Source organism: Notothenia rossii, assembly GCF_949606895.1.
Source record: "Notothenia rossii genome assembly, chromosome: 6".
Lineage (NCBI taxonomy): Eukaryota > Metazoa > Chordata > Actinopteri > Perciformes > Nototheniidae > Notothenia > Notothenia rossii.
The window spans coordinates 24329914-24348555 of record NC_136909.1 but is presented as its reverse complement, the minus strand read 5'-3'; the positions used below and the strand labels follow the sequence as shown (position 1 = coordinate 24348555).

General features: G+C 38.6%; 1 protein-coding gene across 8 annotated transcripts in view; it reads left to right on the top strand.

Moving 5' to 3' along the window:
- Positions 1 to 758: 758 nt before the first annotated feature.
- slc23a2 (solute carrier family 23 member 2) overlaps positions 759 to 18642 on the top strand; it is a 39866-nt gene continuing 21982 nt past the window's right edge. For 2 of the 8 annotated variants that reach the window (XM_079690848.1, XM_079690846.1), the window contains exons 1-2: positions 759 to 1065; positions 18217 to 18265. In XM_079690848.1, coding sequence (XP_079546974.1) covers positions 18217 to 18265 — 49 coding nt within the window. In that variant the 5' untranslated portion in view covers positions 759 to 1065. Of the gene's footprint in view, positions 1070 to 18216; positions 18266 to 18642 lie in introns of all 8 variants that reach the window. The other 6 variants (XM_079690847.1, XM_079690845.1, XM_079690851.1 and 3 more) reach the window with 3 other exon arrangements.

Sequence of the window (18642 nt, the reverse complement as noted above, 5' to 3'; positions counted from 1 at the left end):
GTCTGAAACTGTGCTGTTACCATTCTTGGGCCTGGACTCTCTTGACAAATAGATTTGTAATCTCAATGAGACCTATCCTGGTTAAATAAAGGTAAAATAAAAAATAAAATAAAAAACGAGGTAAATAGGCTAAAATAAAAACACGTTTTCCAAAAGAACTACGCATCGTATTCTCTCTTGAATGACAATATGCCTGCACTTCACCTCCAAGGTGCGCAATAATTTATTGCGCAATCTATGCACGTGAGCGTGCTGCGCGAGCCGAGATGATGTGTTATGTGCGTATTGAACCTTTTCATAATAAGTTTGTAGCAAGTAGAGGGCGGGCTGCTGCTGCTGCTGTGTGTGTGTGTGTGTATGTGTATATGTGTGTGCTTGCACGCGTGCACGCAAACCTTGTATTATGTATATCATACAAATATGCTGTGGAAATGCAAAAGGGTTTACAAACACACAGCCATCAGGTGGCGGTGTGGTGGAATACATCAGCATCTAGGCAGCACAGAGGATTGCACAAGCAGAAAGAGCCCATTTCAATGTTTAAGGAGGTGGGTGAACCTGCGGGTTAAGTAACTGCACAGAAAAAAAAAGAAAAGCTTATGCAAGAAAGGTTAACAACATTACAAAAGCCGAGGAAGGCGCTGTCACTGACCATCCTCACAATGAGGAGGGGACGGTTGCGTCACCGCTGTGCCGCCTCTGATTGGCTGAGTCTCAGTTCCAAGGCGGGGCGAGAGGAAGGCGCTTTACGTCACAAGTGGATGTGGGCATGCGTGAGGACGAACGTCAACCCCGTGTCTTTATGAAACACAAAATCCCTCTGTGAGCAGCAGCTGTCTAAAGGAACCGGTTGGTGTAGGATAAGAAGAAGCCCGTCTCGGAAGAACCGGGCTAGAAGACGGTCTCATCTGTTCACCGCAGTCCGCCCAGCGTTGGTTATCCTTCGGCTACAAGCTAGCTGCAGCCTCCGCCTCCTCACCGTGCAACAACACACACCACTGGGACGAGCCGACGGACGTAACGTTAGCCGAGAAGGGAAGTGGGCTCCGGCTTCTCTTTCATCAGGCAGGTGAGGGCAAAACGTGCCATCTTTAATCCCATTATACACTGATATCACACATGTGGAGGTGTTGGGAAGCCGCACATGTAAAAGCCCCGGCTCTATGCTAACCGGCGGGAGATAACGAGTAAAGGTGAGAGATGTTCGTTACCGGAGCGACGGGCTCTGTGACCGTGTGTCGGTCTGTCTGCTGACGCCGGAGTGTGACCGTGAAACACAAGGCCTCATTACTCCTCAGTCGTCACCTTTACCCTATCTAAAACGACAAAATGTGGAAAAGAAAATAGTATTTTCAAAATACCTTAACAAAACATTGCTTATCTTTTTGTAGTGCGTAGCCCAACCGTCTCAAGGTTTACAAATCGACATTAGGGCTTTATTGTGTCTTTATATATGTATTATGACCTAATATATATATATATATATATATATATATATATATATATATATATATATATATATATATATATATATATATATATATATATATATATAGGAAGAATAATCGTGCATCACTTCAAATTCAAAGGTTGTATTGTCATATGCACAGTAGCTACAGTGTAGTTATGGCAATGAACATCTAACCAGATTCAATGCAGCATTAATATATAAGACGTAACCATAACAATAGTGACCAATGTGCAGGTAAATGCTTAAGAAGTAACCTGTATACATGTAAAATAAGATGAGCTAAAAACAGAATGTAAATTGAATACTGTACACCTGAATAAAGAGTAAAATAACTAGCACCAAAATAAGCCGAAACTACTACAAATATCTGTCACTGTGTATAGTATGTATTATTCGAGAAAATGAAAATGTCAGGTGGGTGAAGAAGTGACAGTGATTACTATGCACAATGTAACAATTGAAGATAAATATATGAACTAATGCAGATTGTACAAAAGGCAACCATAGCCAGCAGAAGAAGAAAACTGGGACGCCAGTGCTTATTTGGCCATTAGGATTTATTGGCTCCTGATAATGTGGTCGTCCTGGAAACGTGTGTCTGTGCGTGTCTGTGTCATAGGCAAACACATTATTATTGGAAGGGTAAGTTGAAATGCAAAAGTATGGAAGTAATTATGTCATGATGATGGATATAGACGGCAACGCTGTTTTCCAGTCCAGCTTCAACCAACTCATCGGCAAGTCCAAGTAATTAAGAACACTGCTGCCAGGGGCTTGAAGAAAACTTGAAAATGTCGAGTCACTCAGAAATTCATTTCATAATCTTCTACTTGATCTTGCTCTATAAATCTCTCTCCTCTGACCTATTTTATCATACTGGGCTGGCTTACTGGCTGCCCCAGGAGTTAGAACCAAAGCGGTTAACAGAGAATGTTGTAATCCTGCAACACAGACCTGTAACCAGCCCTGACTCCTTTTCCAATAAAGTAAAATCTAAAGAAGTTATGTTTTACAATAACTTCTCTATTACGGCTAAGAGCTTTTGTTTTTTAGCTTGGCTTTTAAATAACCTTTGTCTTATCTGGATGGTGAGGTTTTCTTCTTAACTTTTGTATATCTTGTCGGTACTTTTGTAACATTTCCAAAGTTTCTTGGAGAACAATAAACATATTGAAATGGGCAGAAAGCTACTAAAACATATTCTATAACGAAAAACGTAATTGTTACACCAATGCTTATTTTTATCCCAGTCATTAAAAACTACAGGCCTGAATAAGGCCATTATAATATTATTTCTTAAACTATTAATCTAGCTTTAGAGCCCACAATTACTTTTTTTTCTAACTTAATGGAGCCATTACAATGTTGTTGTTTTTACACTAACATTTATCTTGAGTTTTGGTCTCAAAGTCGAGCGATTGTCCCACTGGCAGCTATAAAATGGGACATGCTTTGATACTGGTGTGATGACCATCATTGCACAAACAGTTATCTTTCACTCTATCAGTTAAACTCATTAATTAACAGCCTTCTAATCTTGTAAGTGACTTTTTAATTCATAAATCAAAATAAATGTTCTCTTTACTGGGACAATAAAAGCAATGTGAAAACCTGAAAATATCTTCAGTGTATGAAAAAGGCCTGGAGTTGATGACTGCTTAAAGTATTTGTATACCCTACAGGACTCGAAGGTTGCCAGGTTGCCATTGGCAACCATTCAGAAAAAATGTCAACCACTTCTTGGCCTTTGGTTGCCGTCAGTGGCAACCACTTTTGAACATGAAGAAATAAGAACAGCAAACAGCTAAATGTGCACCCCAAAATAGATAAATGTTAATTATGTGTTGTATTAAGAGTGATATTTAATTATTGTTGTGACCAGTCGGAACCTGATACTTAAGTTGCACGTGCATTGGTGTGATTACGGAGCCAGAAAGCAATGCACGTTTACTCGCGTGCGCGGTGCGTTGTGTGTTTGTTTTACAAAAAATGGCGAAGCAAAGTAAGTTGTTTGTCTGTGGGGTAAAAAGTTTGGCCAACCCGTCAACATCTCAAACGAATGTTCAAAGTGATTCAACTGATAAAGCGCAAGATAAACCCGAACGAAAAGCAAAGAGGAAATGTGTAAAGTCTTGGGAGGCGAAATATTATATGTACGTTCTGCTTCGTTGTGCATTCACTTCCGGTAAAAGTTCCTTCAAAATAAGAGTCCCGACCTTATTACTACCAAAATAAAAGTGAACGAACGAAACTTTACCATAGGAAAATATTAGCATAAAAATATAATCACTTCTATACAAAGGTAACACATTTTAAATATAGTTAGACATATTAAAGGTAATTTGCAGCATTAATAATTAATATCTAATTCTTAACTGTGAATGGTTTTCATTTATTTAACATTAGAAAATGTATTAGCCAATGACAGAACCACAATCCAAGACTTCAATGCTGAAGGGCCAATGGATCTGTGGTGGGGGTCAGCACAAAGGTCAAGAAAACCACATTTGAAAGGGAGACAACGGATGACCAAGAAACTAGTGACTTGCTCAATTCATTTGTGAGGGATCTGTGAAGAACATGACAACAGCTGCACTCCTGGTATTTTGTATACCAGCAATTGAGGGTGGACAAGTTTACTACCACTTAAGTTTAAAATAATTGTGTTAATTACTTATTGTAAAGCATTTGAACATTCTTTTGTCACATTTTCATTATTATGTTGATGTATAACTGTATAATATCTTAATTATTTAAAATATAAGGTGATTAAAAATGGCAACTGTATTTTCAGTTTTGGCAACCAAAAGCTGATGCCTGGTTGCCAGCCTGGCAACCACTTTTAAAAGTTAGCGTTGAGCCCTGACCCTATCAACAGATGGTCGCCTCTATTGATTAATTTTCAAATTGTAACTTTGATCAAGATTTAGTAGGTTTCTTTTTCAATGCAGTTGAAAGGTTTTGATTGTTATTTGCGGCAAAACCTCTATTTTCTTGCATGCAAATTAGGTGTGTAACGGTTCACAGAATTCACGGTTCAGTACGTACCTCGGTTTGGGGGTCAAGGTTCGGTACGGGTTCGGTACAACAAGAAAAAGCAAAAAAAAGTCCCAAATGCATAACTCCAGGTTTGTTTTTTTATTTTATTTTGAACAGTAGTGCAAGTTTCAGTTTAAAAATAAGGAACTCTAACATTAAGAATAATGAACTGTATTACACAGTTAAAAACAAACCACAGTACCACACACTCAGATGCCCATTATTATTATTATTATTATTATTATTATTATTATTATTATCTATAATGGCTGATGTAAAACAAAAAGGTTCAATAAGCTGTAAAACTAAAAAGAATGTCTTGAAAATATTACAAAATAAATAATAAAGTGTTTCAAGGGCGCATAGCCGTTCAAATATATATGCCAATAGCCGTTATTTATTTTGGTCTCTCGGCTTTCATGTTTATTTGCTTCTTAAAAACAACATGGATAAGCTGTTGAACTGCTGTTGTCTTTTGCCGGGCTCCGGCGATTGGCAAATTTGGGTCATGCTGATATGATTTAGCATGTCCGATCCACCACTAGCACTCCATCGTTGTTGTAGTCCACAGGGAACCCAAATGTTCCCACACAGCTGATTTAAAAGAAGCAAGTGGGTCTTCTAGCTCCTGTGTGTTATCTGAAATCGCCATACTAAGTTTTCTTCCTTTTGTATTTTGTTCGTTTTGTTGTGTTTTCTTCTTGTTCTTCATTTGTTGTTTAAGGGCGGCTGGCAAACAGCTTTTAGGCGCAATACTGCCCCCTGGGTTATATATAGTGTAATGGATACTGCCCTGAGTGACAGACCTTTTTCCCACTCATAAAAAAAGGCGTATTCGTCGTGTGACTGCATGTGCCAAATCTTGACCTCCGAACCGTGACGGTTACCATTGCACCCCTAATGCAAATAGTTTCTGTTGCACCTGTGCCAGCTGTTTACAATGGACTCATGACTGGTAATCTTTACTGTGAAGCAAGACCAAAGTGTCTGCCAATCCCTATCTGCTTTATTTTTAACCAAGTCAACCAGCAATATGTAATACCAGTATTCTGCACAACATTAAGCCTTAAATCTAAACAACTGTGAAAGAGCTTTTCATTCAAACTCAATATTAAGACAAAATAAAATAATATAACTATATATATATATTATATATATATTTCCTGACTCAGAGTTGCTTAGCAGTTTCAGTACAAAGTACTTTTTATTATCTCGCTGAATAACTGTTGGAGCTAATCAAAGAACAATAATACGTTTTATTAGTTGAGTGTGCAGACAAGGACTTTTAAGTAGCTAACAATACAGTACAATTCCAAAACAAGCATTCAAATAAATGATGCCTGGTAATTGACTCTTCACTGTGTCCGATGTGTATGATAAATATAGGATTTTGACCCGGCGGACCTCAGAGGTGCAGTTGTCATGTAGAACAATACATATGATCATATGTAAAGCCTTGTACACAGCTGATAACTAAGTGGTGCCAGACTGATCAGCTGATGGTTGTAAGGGTTTGAACACAAGTTGACATTACAGCCAAATGTGGATATAAGCCATGTATGACCACTAGTTATTTTACCAGCTATTAAGTACATTCAGACCTGTAGTGATTGTTTTTTGTAAGCCAGTGTGATGGTTGAACATCCAAAACAGAAAGCAACGTCACCAGCTATTTTGAGTAGGTGCTTTGATAGTCTTTTGTTGTTTGAAAGTGCTGGCGTGCATCTTCTTTAGGAGTCCTAACTACAGGTTCAGTAGCGTGGGTTGGATGAGTCGGTTGGAGTCCTAAGGTTGCTCAAGAGGAAGAAGAAAATGGCTTGAAATTATATGGTTTGTTGGTTCCCCAAACCAAAAGACGGCTATTAGACGGAAAGAACTAACAGATGAAGACTATGTATTAAGAGATGGTAGTGTACCAGTACATTTGTTGAAAATCATATTCGTATCTGGCAGTGTTTAGGATTGCACCTCACTATTTTCCACTGCTAATCCGATATTTAGTTTCTAGATTTATTGATGAAAATGGCATTATAACTACATAGACCCAGTGGCAGTGTCTTTTACAAAATAAATCTGTTTTATGATGTTGCAGCAAATCGCAACAGTTGGAAAGCTATAACCTATGAAGGTTGATCATTCTTGCCTGAAAAAACAATGAAGCAATTGTCAGATTTTTGATAGAAGTGACATCATTTTTAAAGAAGCTACAACAAAACACTACATTTTCAAAGATGTATTTCACCAATACATTTATAACTTAATTGTATGTTTTGTATTGTTCTTGTTATTGAAATAGTTAAATTAAATAATGTTTGCATTGGGGTTTAAGGTGTGCCACCCATCTTTCCCTTAATGGTTCTGCAACCTTTTATTTTCTATATCAGCCAACACATAATGTACAGGGTCATCATGAAGGTAAAGCTACTGAGCTGTGGGCCTTGAGTCGCTGCCTTTACTGTAAATCAATCTGTAAACAGGCTGATGAATGCGTAATTCTACTTTTACTGGAAAGGTGCACTAACACAAAGGAAGAAGTTAATCAGCAGTTGAGTTTAGCTTGTACAGCAAAGTAAATTTAAGGGTTCTTGTTGAAATGACGTGTAAAAAAAATGTGCTAGCAAGTGTGTCAATATATTTAAAAACAAGCTTTGCAGCCGTTCAGAGTAGCTCTCTCTGACTCTCAGTAAGCTAAATGGATACAGACGATCACCTCACAGGATGTCGGCCAAGGAACAGGCACAGTGAGGTGAACTGGATCACCATACTGGATTCTTGGCTCTTTCTGCTGCTGCCAGCATGTGACTAAGATTACACTGTAGTACGTGGTCATGCTGGTTCTTCCCACTGTTTCGGGTAATGGTGTGTGAGGTTATTGGTTATTTTTTTACATGGTCTGCCCTGAAATAATATTTACTTTTTTTCCTTTGCGCATCGGTATATTTTCTTTGCGGATATTGGTATATGCATTTTGCTGCAGAATAAAGAGACTTCCACTGTTGGCGTCTACACACTGAGCCTTTTGTATGGTAATTGTCAATTTGTGCTGTGATGGAAGACATTAACTTAAAAGAACATTAAATGCCCAAAGCACACTATGGCCCAATCCCAAATCACCCCCTACACCCTACCCCTACACACTAGGGCTGCACGATTTTGGGAAAAAATGTATTTTCGATTTTTCTGACAAATATTGCGATTGCAATTTGAGATATTTGTTTTTAAGCGACCCAACGGAACTTTATTGTAAAATGCGTCCATATCTCCGGCTAGGAAGGTCGCATCAACGTGCTCCCGTCTCTAGCACCCCCGCAGCCCGAGCTACGAGTGAAATAACTAAACTTCAGGGCTCGACATTAAGGACTGCCCGATGGCCCGGGGCCATCTAGTATTTAGCTCGGGCCATGAAGCCTCACCTGCTGGTGGCCCGATCGGGCAATCTATTATGCCAATATCATGCAGCTCGCCGATCCAGTAATGAGTGACCCGACAGTAAAACTAAACATATCTATAACTAGTTTAGGTAGTTTGAGAGGTAATTAAAATAGCTACGTGTGATATTCTAACCTGAAGTGTGTGTTTTGTCCGCTCACTGCTGCATGTGATCATGCGGAGCTGCGTGTCGACTCGTCAGCAGCAGCTGATCTCTTTCTCCCGTCAGTTTAGACTTCACTCGCGTTTATGTCCATATCGATCAGATCTAGCTAGTTCTAGCTAATGATATGACTACCTGCTTATTAAAAGACACCTAAACAATAAGTGTCGCTATGCAACTGGTTGAGGCCACAAAGTATAGCGCAGCATTATGTATTTGTTTACATGCCCACCGGAACCCCGAGGCATTAGCAACAGATCAACGCACAATCAACCCATACAGGACATCTCTTTCTCCACATTAAGTGTTAGACATTAGAATTGACTATTCTTGTCTGTCACATACTCTTCTTGTCTGTCACATAAGTGGCGCAACTGAAGCGGTATTGCGCTAAAGGGAAATTATTTTGACCGAAGAGATTTAGATTTGCCGGCTAAAGGGAACTCTTGACGTCACCATTTTGTATGCTTCGCGGATGTGCTCGGCTCCTCTCGACTGCTGCTCGGGTCTGCTCGGTCAGCTTCCGGATGAGGAGGCATTCGTTCGACCAACTTACAGTAGATAACATTACAAACATTTTTAACAGGGGCCATAATAGTGTAAATAATGTTTGTTTTGGCAGTTACAACTGAATGTAATGTTTTCTACTTTTTTACATCTGGGAACTGGGAAGGCATTTGCCTTCATCAGATGGAAAGTGTCTTGACCAACTTAAGTATTTCTTATAGCTATGCAGGGTATGCAAGAGAGCAAACACAAACAAGAACAAACAAACAAGTGAAATTAAGAATAAAATTGAAATTGTACAATATAATATTGTGGTGGTTCATCTTATAATTCAGTCTAGAGAATGTACCAGACAGCATCTAAGACCTGCAAACATCTAAATTTCCCCCCCAAACCCTTCGTGCCATTTCGTCCGCCCACAGGGCCATCTCCCAAAATCCTTAATGTCATGCACTGAACTTACATGAAACTTCCGTTGGGTTGCTTTAAAGTCAAGCTTCAGTTTAAGATTCACCCTGTAATAGATGTAAAACATGTGATGGAGCATTACTAACCTGACTCAGATGGTGTGTTTCACCAAAGCATCTAGGAAAGCTCCATTGGAAGCCATTTGGAAAAGTATTTCAAAAATACTTGGCAGGTGATTGGATCAATCTGTCTATCACCTTCTATCATGGGCCACTTCTGATTGGTTAACAATGGCTGGTACATGTGGAGCACAGCACTTCTGACTGACACACAAGAAAAAAAAAAGGATAAACAAATGTAAAAAAAAAATATATATTTAAAAAAGAAAATGAAAAAAAAAATTGCAGGCTTTGCGATTTGATAAACGCATCATTTCAAATCGTGATATCGATTTAAAATCGATTAATCGTTCAGCCCTACTACACACTCCCCCTCTGTTTGCGCGGAGGGTCCGCCATATTAAGTGCTGTTCCAAATCAACGAGTGTGGAGCCGTGTGGAGGGGGAGTGGGCTATCAAGCCCTCAAACAGCGAGTCTGCAGCGGTGCTGACTTGAGACCTGTCTCTACTTGACCGGAGTCACGCTGTGTGTGCCCATCAGGAAACACGCTGTTTACAAGTAGTTCCAGCAAACATCCACTGATACATTGCGATTTTAACAACCTCATGATAACTTCATATGTTTTTAACTTAGGATCATACCTGTGTTTAGTCTAGAAAAAGGTAAATGTGTGCATTTTATAAAGTTGTGTATATTTACAGACTGTTGCAAAAACTAAGAAGCATATAAACATCAGGTTTAAAACCTAAAAGAGTAACACAATTAAAGATGTTTGGAGTTTTATTTGAGTTATTAATTTACATTTTTTGTCAAAGAGATGCTGATTTGAAACCGTTGTTACATACAGTTACGGCATTTCCTGTTTCTGCCGGAGAGAGGGGAGTTTGTCCCAAAGCTTGCCGCTGTATTTATACCCTTAACCGTTAATGGAGGGAACTTCATTCAGCTGCGAGTGTGGCTACAGACGGAGTTCACTCTGTCATGGAGGGGTAGGGTCGAGGGGGTGATTTGGGATTGGGCCTATGTTTCCCCACCATGAGTAACATCAACAGTAGAATCCCCATTAAATGTTCTCTCACTTTCTCCCGCTCATGCACACACCCTAAGTAATATTTAGCACATTAGTTTTAACATTAGAAGCGTTAAACATAATCTTCATTAATAAACAGTTAGGCTACATCAATCACTTAAACATAATAATGCAGAGGACAATATTTTTTCCTCGGTGGCAGAGATGTTTTCTTGCTGCTATTTTAGGTCATGTTTTCAGGGATATCCGTTCTCTGTTGAGGATGTGACCCATGACAAATTCACAATAGCCCTTAATCTACCCCCAAACACAGGAATGTCCTTTTTGTCAGTGTGGCTGCTGCTATAGTTGCATTAAATAACTGTCTATGTGCAGTGCACTGTTTAAAAAAAACAAAACATGGGTGCCTAGTTTTGCTGGGCCACATCTGCCCTTGTTTAATGAGTTAGTAAATACATGCGAATTCAATAGATTTTTCTTTGTATTTTAAAGATTTACTGAATGTCAGGGAGGGTGTTTTGTAGAAAGAGACCAGTGGGGTCACTTATTGATTTATTGGAGATCAATAGTAATCAATATTTCGTGCAGATGCTAGTATTTGAGTTGTCCTGAAATATGCTCATCTTTTTGCTTTTAATACAAACAAAACAGAGCAGCTCAATAAAGGGAAATTGATTTGGTAAAATCCAAATAAAATAAATATACTGCTAGAAAGATGAAATAGATCAATGTAATGAATTTCAAGCAGTTGAATTAAGATGAAGATAATAATGTTCAACGGTCATATAGACATATTTACGTTGTTTGTGAATAGTGTTTAATGAGGGATCTGGCCTCTCGACCTTTTTTGGCTTATTATCAGTGTAGTGGAATAAATGCCAGGATCTAGAAATGACGTCCATCTTTCTCTATTTAAAACAAATCTAAACAGCCACATTGCCACAACCCAGATTTTGTGACTCACTTTTAGTCAGTTAAATGATTTTAAGTATTTCCTTTCAGGGAATCAGTTTGGATTTGAAAGTACTGCAGCTGAGCAATGACCCACATTGTTTGTGTAATAATAAACATTTAATCAGCTGCATGACAGATGATGGATTGACAAGTAGCAACAGACTAAAGAGCATTTATCATGGATTGATTTACCAACTGTGTACTGGTTAATTTCTACATCAACACAAAGTAATTGTTTTGTTGAACTAAAAAATGTAAGTAAATTGTGGAAAATGCCAATGACCACTTCCCCATTTTGTCTAATCATTATCTACAACCCAAAGACAAAACATTTACATATTTATAAAACAGAAAGGCAGAACATTTTTCACATTTAGCTCACATGAATTGTTTGCCCTTGTACACTCAGCAAATGAATGAACTGCAGGGCATTCGTCTGTGTGATGGTCACAACAGCTAAGAGTGTAAACATTATAATAGCCTGCATTTAGTCCTTGCTGGTCACCTTCAGTGTATTCTGACTGTGTACATGTGGATCAATGTGAACTTTGAGTGCGACCAAAAGTCTGGTTCTGGGCCTCTACCATTGACTTCTGGTATCAGGTCTGCATGTGAGGAGCCTCTCCCAGGGTTGCACATGTCTCCTTATCTCTCTCAACCTTATGGGTTTGTTTGTTATATTACCTGTTATGCCACTACTCGTCACAAGAACCTTATCATATTAATGAAAATATTGAGTAATTAAAATAATTGTTGATTGCAACCCCTGCAGTGTCTTGTATGAGAAAATCAGCACGATCTGAAGTGGCAGATCTCCACTACACACGTGAAGTATCTTAAGCCGCATTTACACTACAGGCTTTTAGCGCGGCTCGGCTTGCTCTTTTTCGCTTTTCCACTAGGGATAGTACCAGCTGACTGGTACTTTTTTAGAACCACCTCAGTCGAGGTTCTAAGCGAGCTGAAAATATGCGTAGCTAGTGACGTGCAACACTGCCGACCGCTGATTTGTCAGAATCGTCACAATTATTGCGCGAGACAGTCCCCAAGCGTCGCATAAGCACCATTTTTTTAAAAACAGACTAGCTACCGTCAGCAAGTATTTCTATTTTCAACAAAGTATTTTTTATTTCAACAAAAAGAAATAAATCATAAAGAAATGGCAGCAAAGAAAGCACGCCGTGGTCGTTGGACGAGGTACAGACGTTCCTCCATCTCGTTGCAGATGAAAAAATACAGCGGGAGCTCGACGGTGTAACGCGAAACAAGAAAGTTTACCAAGAGGTCTCTACACTGTTGGCCGCACACGTCTTCACAAGGACTTTCCAGCAGTGTAGAGAGAAACTACAAAAACTGAAGAGTGATTATAGAGCCGTCAAGTACCACAACAGCCGGAGTGGTTCCAGTAGGAAAACATGGAAGTGGTTTGACACTGCGTCGTTACTATAGTTACTACCATCGTTACTGCCCTCGTTACTAACTGTAATGGAAACACAGCTTAAAGTGAGCCGAACCGAGCAAAGGTGAACCGAGCCATGGCGAGCCACGCTAAAGCCTGTAAAAAAATGCAGCTTTACATCTGTAGTACCACAGTCTTTTAAACATCTCTGAACTGCTAAACCGAGTGTTTTTTAAACTGCTCTTAGCTAACCTCACACTTAGTAAATCCTCCACATCATTATGAAGTTGTGGTGCTGAAGGAAGGTCATCCGTCTCCACAGTTACTGTACGAGCCCATGAAACTGGTTTCCCACTGGGAGCAACAGCAGGAGTCTGGGTCGGATCAGGTAGGCTTAAAAGATTTCATCAACTTAAAGCAGTAATGGATGCCTTTTACTCTTAAATATCCCCGCTGGAGTTGATGGAAAAAGGCCTGAGGCTGGGTGGTGGATATAAGAAACCTTACATTACATGCATTTCAAGGTCCATCTTATCTTATTTGTTTCTGTCTAAGAAAAAAGGAAACTTTAGTGTTTTAATCTAACCTTTAACCGCTATTCACACGTGACGCTGACAGCATGCTGTGTGGGTGTAGGTGTTTTTGAGGGGGATGAAAATGCATTTAAAGGCTGAATCTCTATTCCACTGATCTAGATGTAACTGTCTTCCCCGCTGCTTTGGTTTCTTAAACTAAAGAATGTGTTTGTACCTCACAGCTTGGGAGTCCACCTGCTGTTAAACTGCTAAGAACCAGGGAAAGCAGGAAAACTGGGGCTTTACATTGTCCCAAATTATAAAAAAAAGGCAGCAGCATAGGTCTAATTGTACGTGTTATCTAGAAGACGACTCATTTTCATGTACTATAATAAAAACTCATTAGTCAGAATAACATCTCTAGTGGCGCTTTCTGTACAGTTTTCAAAGTACAGCCCCCTGCCACTGTATTTGCCAACGTTCCTTCTGTTACTGCCTCCATCAGGCTTTTTGTCAAACATCCACCTTTGTCTTACAGGCAGACATGACAGATGGAATCCTTTTTAAATCAGTACATTTAAATAACAGGTTTTGACAACAATGGTCTCCTTTCAATATAACAATACTGAAGATCCCCACTAACCACTTTCAGCTGTTACTTTGCAAGTTTGTATTTTTAGGTTTTTAATCCTTTTAAACCATTATATTTCCAAGATTTCTTTTCAAGTGGGACTAAAAAATACTGAATTCATGACAAAAATGTATGAAGAACTTGAATACATACTTCAGATGTAACTGCTTACTAGAAGTTGGACTTACGTGAATCCTACACATCTCTGCCAATGAGGTTTGGATGCAGATAATGTCCAACAGTTGAAAAGCATATTAAAGTATTTTAAAGATGTTGTTGATGCTAGTTTGTTCTTCTAGTTTAAGCCTTACTGCAAGGCCAAGTGAAGAGAAAGAATATGTGAGAATTGAAGGTGTATGTAACCAAAGACTGAAGCAGTCAGTGTACCTGGCTCGCCCTAACTAGGACATGTTTCAGATTACTTACTCGAGTTACAAAAAACCAGGCTACTTTTTGCATGACTCAGGGAGGTAAATTATAAACTATGCCGTCTTTCCGGTAAGTTGTGAAAAAAGTGCTTGCTTTGGTCGTTCATTATTTTCACTGACACCTGTCACTTTTATTGTATAATAATATTCTTAAATTAAGCTTAACCCTCGTCTTACTAGTTTATGATTTTCATCATACCATCAAAGGGGTTTTATTCTGTCATTTAAATGTACATTCCTCATTCAATATGGGCCTATTGACTCCATGAAACTTCTGTTTCAGACACACAAACACACATTTCTTTATGTGCTTTGTCTAGTTTCACACAATCTGCCAAATGACATTGAGTTTCTTTGTGAACTTCCTTCCTTTTTTTTTCTGATGACAAAACATATTTATTCTCAAAGCAGTGCGAGTTTACAATTTGCTCTCCTGTTGTTTTGTGAAAGTGGTTTATTTCCATTTAGTAATCCTTATGTAATGACGCTTATGTGTTTGATATAGAAGCACAACACAATAAGTCACATCCAAAGGGTTGGGAACACAAAGACAAGTGAAATACATGAAGAATAATGCATGAAAAGTAAACTACTTAAACAAACAAGGCTTTAACCTTTGAAATGCAAAACTGACCTTGAAACCAAGGCCTCCGGTGTGTGGGAACATTTAGGGCAAAGCGTTCAACTTCTGAATGGATCATTAATCATTAAAAATGTAAAAAATAGTTTATCGCCCGAAAATCATTTAAACATTATTTTAAATAGCTTTTCAAGACACTTCTCTCTGAAAACTTCAAATGCTGTTTCTTGTTGTTGAGACTTGTATTAACAATAAATACAGTATGAAGACTTCCAATTGGGTTCATGTAATTGTAAAGGGTATTTTAAGATGTGATAATAAAATTAAGATGTTTTTATTGTAAAAAAATACTGCGCTGGTAGAACATGGCTTCACGCCCCTCGATTGAAACATGTATTTTGTTGACCTGCTACCTCTGTAACTGTTTAAGAGACACACTCTTATCTCCATTCACCTCCACTGCACCGACGGTATGTTGACCAATGTAAACATGCCCTTGCTTGCTTTTTACAATCTACCCTTTACCCCCCACCTACACACACACACTGTACACACATTTTAGCCTGATTTTAGCCAAGGTAAAGGTACTAAAATATTATATGTTCAAATTGTTTCGCAACAGTTGTGAAACAATTTTTGATTTATAGGATTTGTTAATCTGCTTACTAAACTTAACAGGAGGGAAACTGGCCCTGCTTTCCTCAATTGGAATCTTTCAGCAGACACCACACGGCTGTATTGTTCGCCGTGAAACATTCCAGCGTATTATTCACAGCTAACAATGATAAGCATTAGCGTTCTTCTGTTATTTCCTGTAGTCAGTAGTAACTTTCCATCACACCTGGTTCAGTCGGCTTTGATGATAGTCGCACTTAAGGGATGATTTTGTCAGTTGTTAATGTGTTGACTCAGAAGTTTACAATTGTTCTTCTTTGCTTGTTCAGTCAGTGGCAGTGGCTAAACATCTTTTAGCTGTAGCTTGAATTGGCCATTATTCTAATAATGGAAACATTTATCCTCTTTGTTCCTGCTGTTCAAGTGTGATGATTTTGTGCTACTTGTATTTTACGTCATTGTAAACTTAACATCTTTGATCCGCCAAAGTCAGCAACATGAAGAACTTAGTCCTTTTCAATGGACTATGTGCTGACAGTGTGTGGGAATTCAACACTTTTTTTGTGAGATTGTAGAAATTCCACAAATTCTGACAACTTTCTCATTACTCTAAAGCAGGGTCAAACTCAAATACACAGTGGGTCAAAATAAAAAAAAATGGGTACTAGTCGAGGGCAGGACTGGTTCAATGTTTATTGCAAAATTTATTGAAATGAACTTATTGCACATTTTAAACCTGGAACTAACAAAGCTTAAATTATTGCCTATAAAAACAACATTAAACATTAAATAATCAGTTGCATTCATTTCTTATGGCTCTATCTGCAGCTTTTCCGGAGTCATTTCTTATGATTACATTTTTCCAAAGGCCAACAACAGCTTCAAAAAAACTATTTCCCTCAAAGAAAAACCAAACATACCTTGTTGTCGTAAGAAAGAAAGTGCAAAAAGAAACATCCATGTAAACTCATTGTGCTGCTCTGTGATGCTAGTTCAAGCCAGACACTTGGCACCTCATCTTGGGTGCAAGTTCATTAATGTTTGGGGTCAGGCTCTGAGCTGGGGAAATCCTCAGGATTGAATGAAGGTGTGCGTGCAATATACCGGCAGGCCAGATCTAATAGTAATTAGAAATGATCCTGCGGGCTGAAATTAAATCCACCAAGGGGCAAATCCCGCGGGCCTTGAGTTTGACATGCATTTTAGAATTTGTGTGAACTTTAGACTGACATCTGGATAGTATGCAGTTCAAACAAGTACTTATGTAAGCACGCTCACACACACATTATGCATTAGAGATGAACCAGCCAACACTTGGAAGGTACAAGCCTGCACAGGAGCCACAGATCAGGTTTCCATAGTTATAGATCCGGTCTGCTTTTTCTGGGATGACTTAAAACTACCATTGCAGTTGCCTTTGTTGCACCTCGCTCTAGTTCGTTTTCTGCGCTCCTTTCTTTTTGCTTCTTCCTCTAAAAGTCTTTTACACACACACACACACACACACACACACACACACACACACACACACACACACACACAAACACACACTTCTTGCCTTTTTCCTTTTTAAATGTTGTCTTTAACATATTGTGAAAAGTTATTTATTGTTTATGAAACTGCAGAATTCCCCTCGGTTACATTGGTTTGCTTTCAGTTCTCTCTTCTCTCACAACAGTTCCCTGTGTTTCTTGTTTTCTCCTTCGTGTGAATGTGTGTGTTTAGTGTCTTGGACAACAAGCAGAAAAGGGCTTTTGAGACAATGTCATGCTCATGGATGTATAAAGGGAACGGTCATGCTAAAGTAGCCTCATCTGAGTTTTTATCACACAGAGGTTGCTGGGATACTTTGTCACACTCCACATCTCACAACTGACTCAGTACTGAGAGAGCCTGAGGCGAGGCAGCACTCGGTGTGTGATTTCAATGCTGTGCAGTATGCAGAAATGATCTGACAGGCTAACTTTGGGTTGATTTTCTAACCATGACATTGACTAAGGATTGGTCTCCTTTGTTTAAGATTGGGCCAACATTATGCTAGCCGGGCTGCACTATATGTGGACAAAAGGTTGAATATAGCGAGAATTATAGTTATTGTGATAACATATAAATGCGTACTCAGTTCTGCCTTTCTGCTGTGCAGTTTGCAGTATACCTGTAAATGTTATCATTTTGATACTGGAGACAGGACTTTAAAATCTTTTAAATGTTTTAAAACATGAATAGTGAATTGGATGGTCAGCCTCAGATCTTTTTCATCACGGTTTAAAATCTTAAAAGATCATGTGACTGCTCATTTTTCTTGCCTAGCGTATGTCTTAATTTAATTATTTTCTTTAAGTATAAGGGCCAAATTCACAAGAAACAAAAGTCGCATTCTTAAAAAGCAAAATGATCTTTTATGAATGAGCCCCATTGCACATTCCTTTGTGTCTGTTTTATAATATAAAAACACAGGAATATGTATACATAACTCTAAGTAAGTATTTGATCAACAGTTCTTCTTTAAATTAAACAGAACCTCTTAAATGGCATGTCTTTTTAAGTGTGAAGATAAATTAAAGGCCTATATTAGCGAGTCCATCATGACTTGGCAGTTTGCCTAGGCTTGCCTGGCTTCATGGTTTTCTTTCTGTCCTTTCTAAAAGTACAGGCGACCTTCATACTGTATGTGGAAGACCTAATTGGAACTCTTACCGTCTCCCTAAAGCCATATTTCACCTAAGAATCTGAGTTTTAATGAACACATCAGTCATACGATACACACTAACTTTTGCTTGTGATTAAATGCTGTCTGTCAAATTAACTTATGTCTCGCCTCCTCCTCCTCCTTCCTTTGCCTCCTCCCCCTTCTCTTCTTCTCTTTCCTTTCTTCTTCTCTTTCTTCTACCTCCTCCTTCCCCCTATCTCTTGCCCCTTCCACACAGATGCTCCCAGCCGCCCAGCTTGACAGGAGTGATGGGATGTGTCAGCTAGGTATTACACCTATCCCAACATTTTACAATTTAAACAAATTAAATTACTTTTGGAAAAAATAAATATAAGGCTAGGTATCATTGCCTCTTACATTATGTTGTGTCAATTCATCTTCAAATCTTTATGGGCCTTTTCTTTTACCATGAACGATCAATAATTAATTAACGGAGTCAACGGTCTCGGGCTAAATGTTTTCTTGAAATGTTTACATCTTGCCAGATAGTAAATAATTAAGTTAAACTAAAAGTAACAGTTACTCTTGCGGTTTCATTTTTATTCTTTTATTTTTTTACAGTAGATTTGGTAATTTGGGTCTTATTTTGGCCACTATACCGAAAAAGACCTAATTGGTTGTAGACACAAGCACTCTTTTAAAA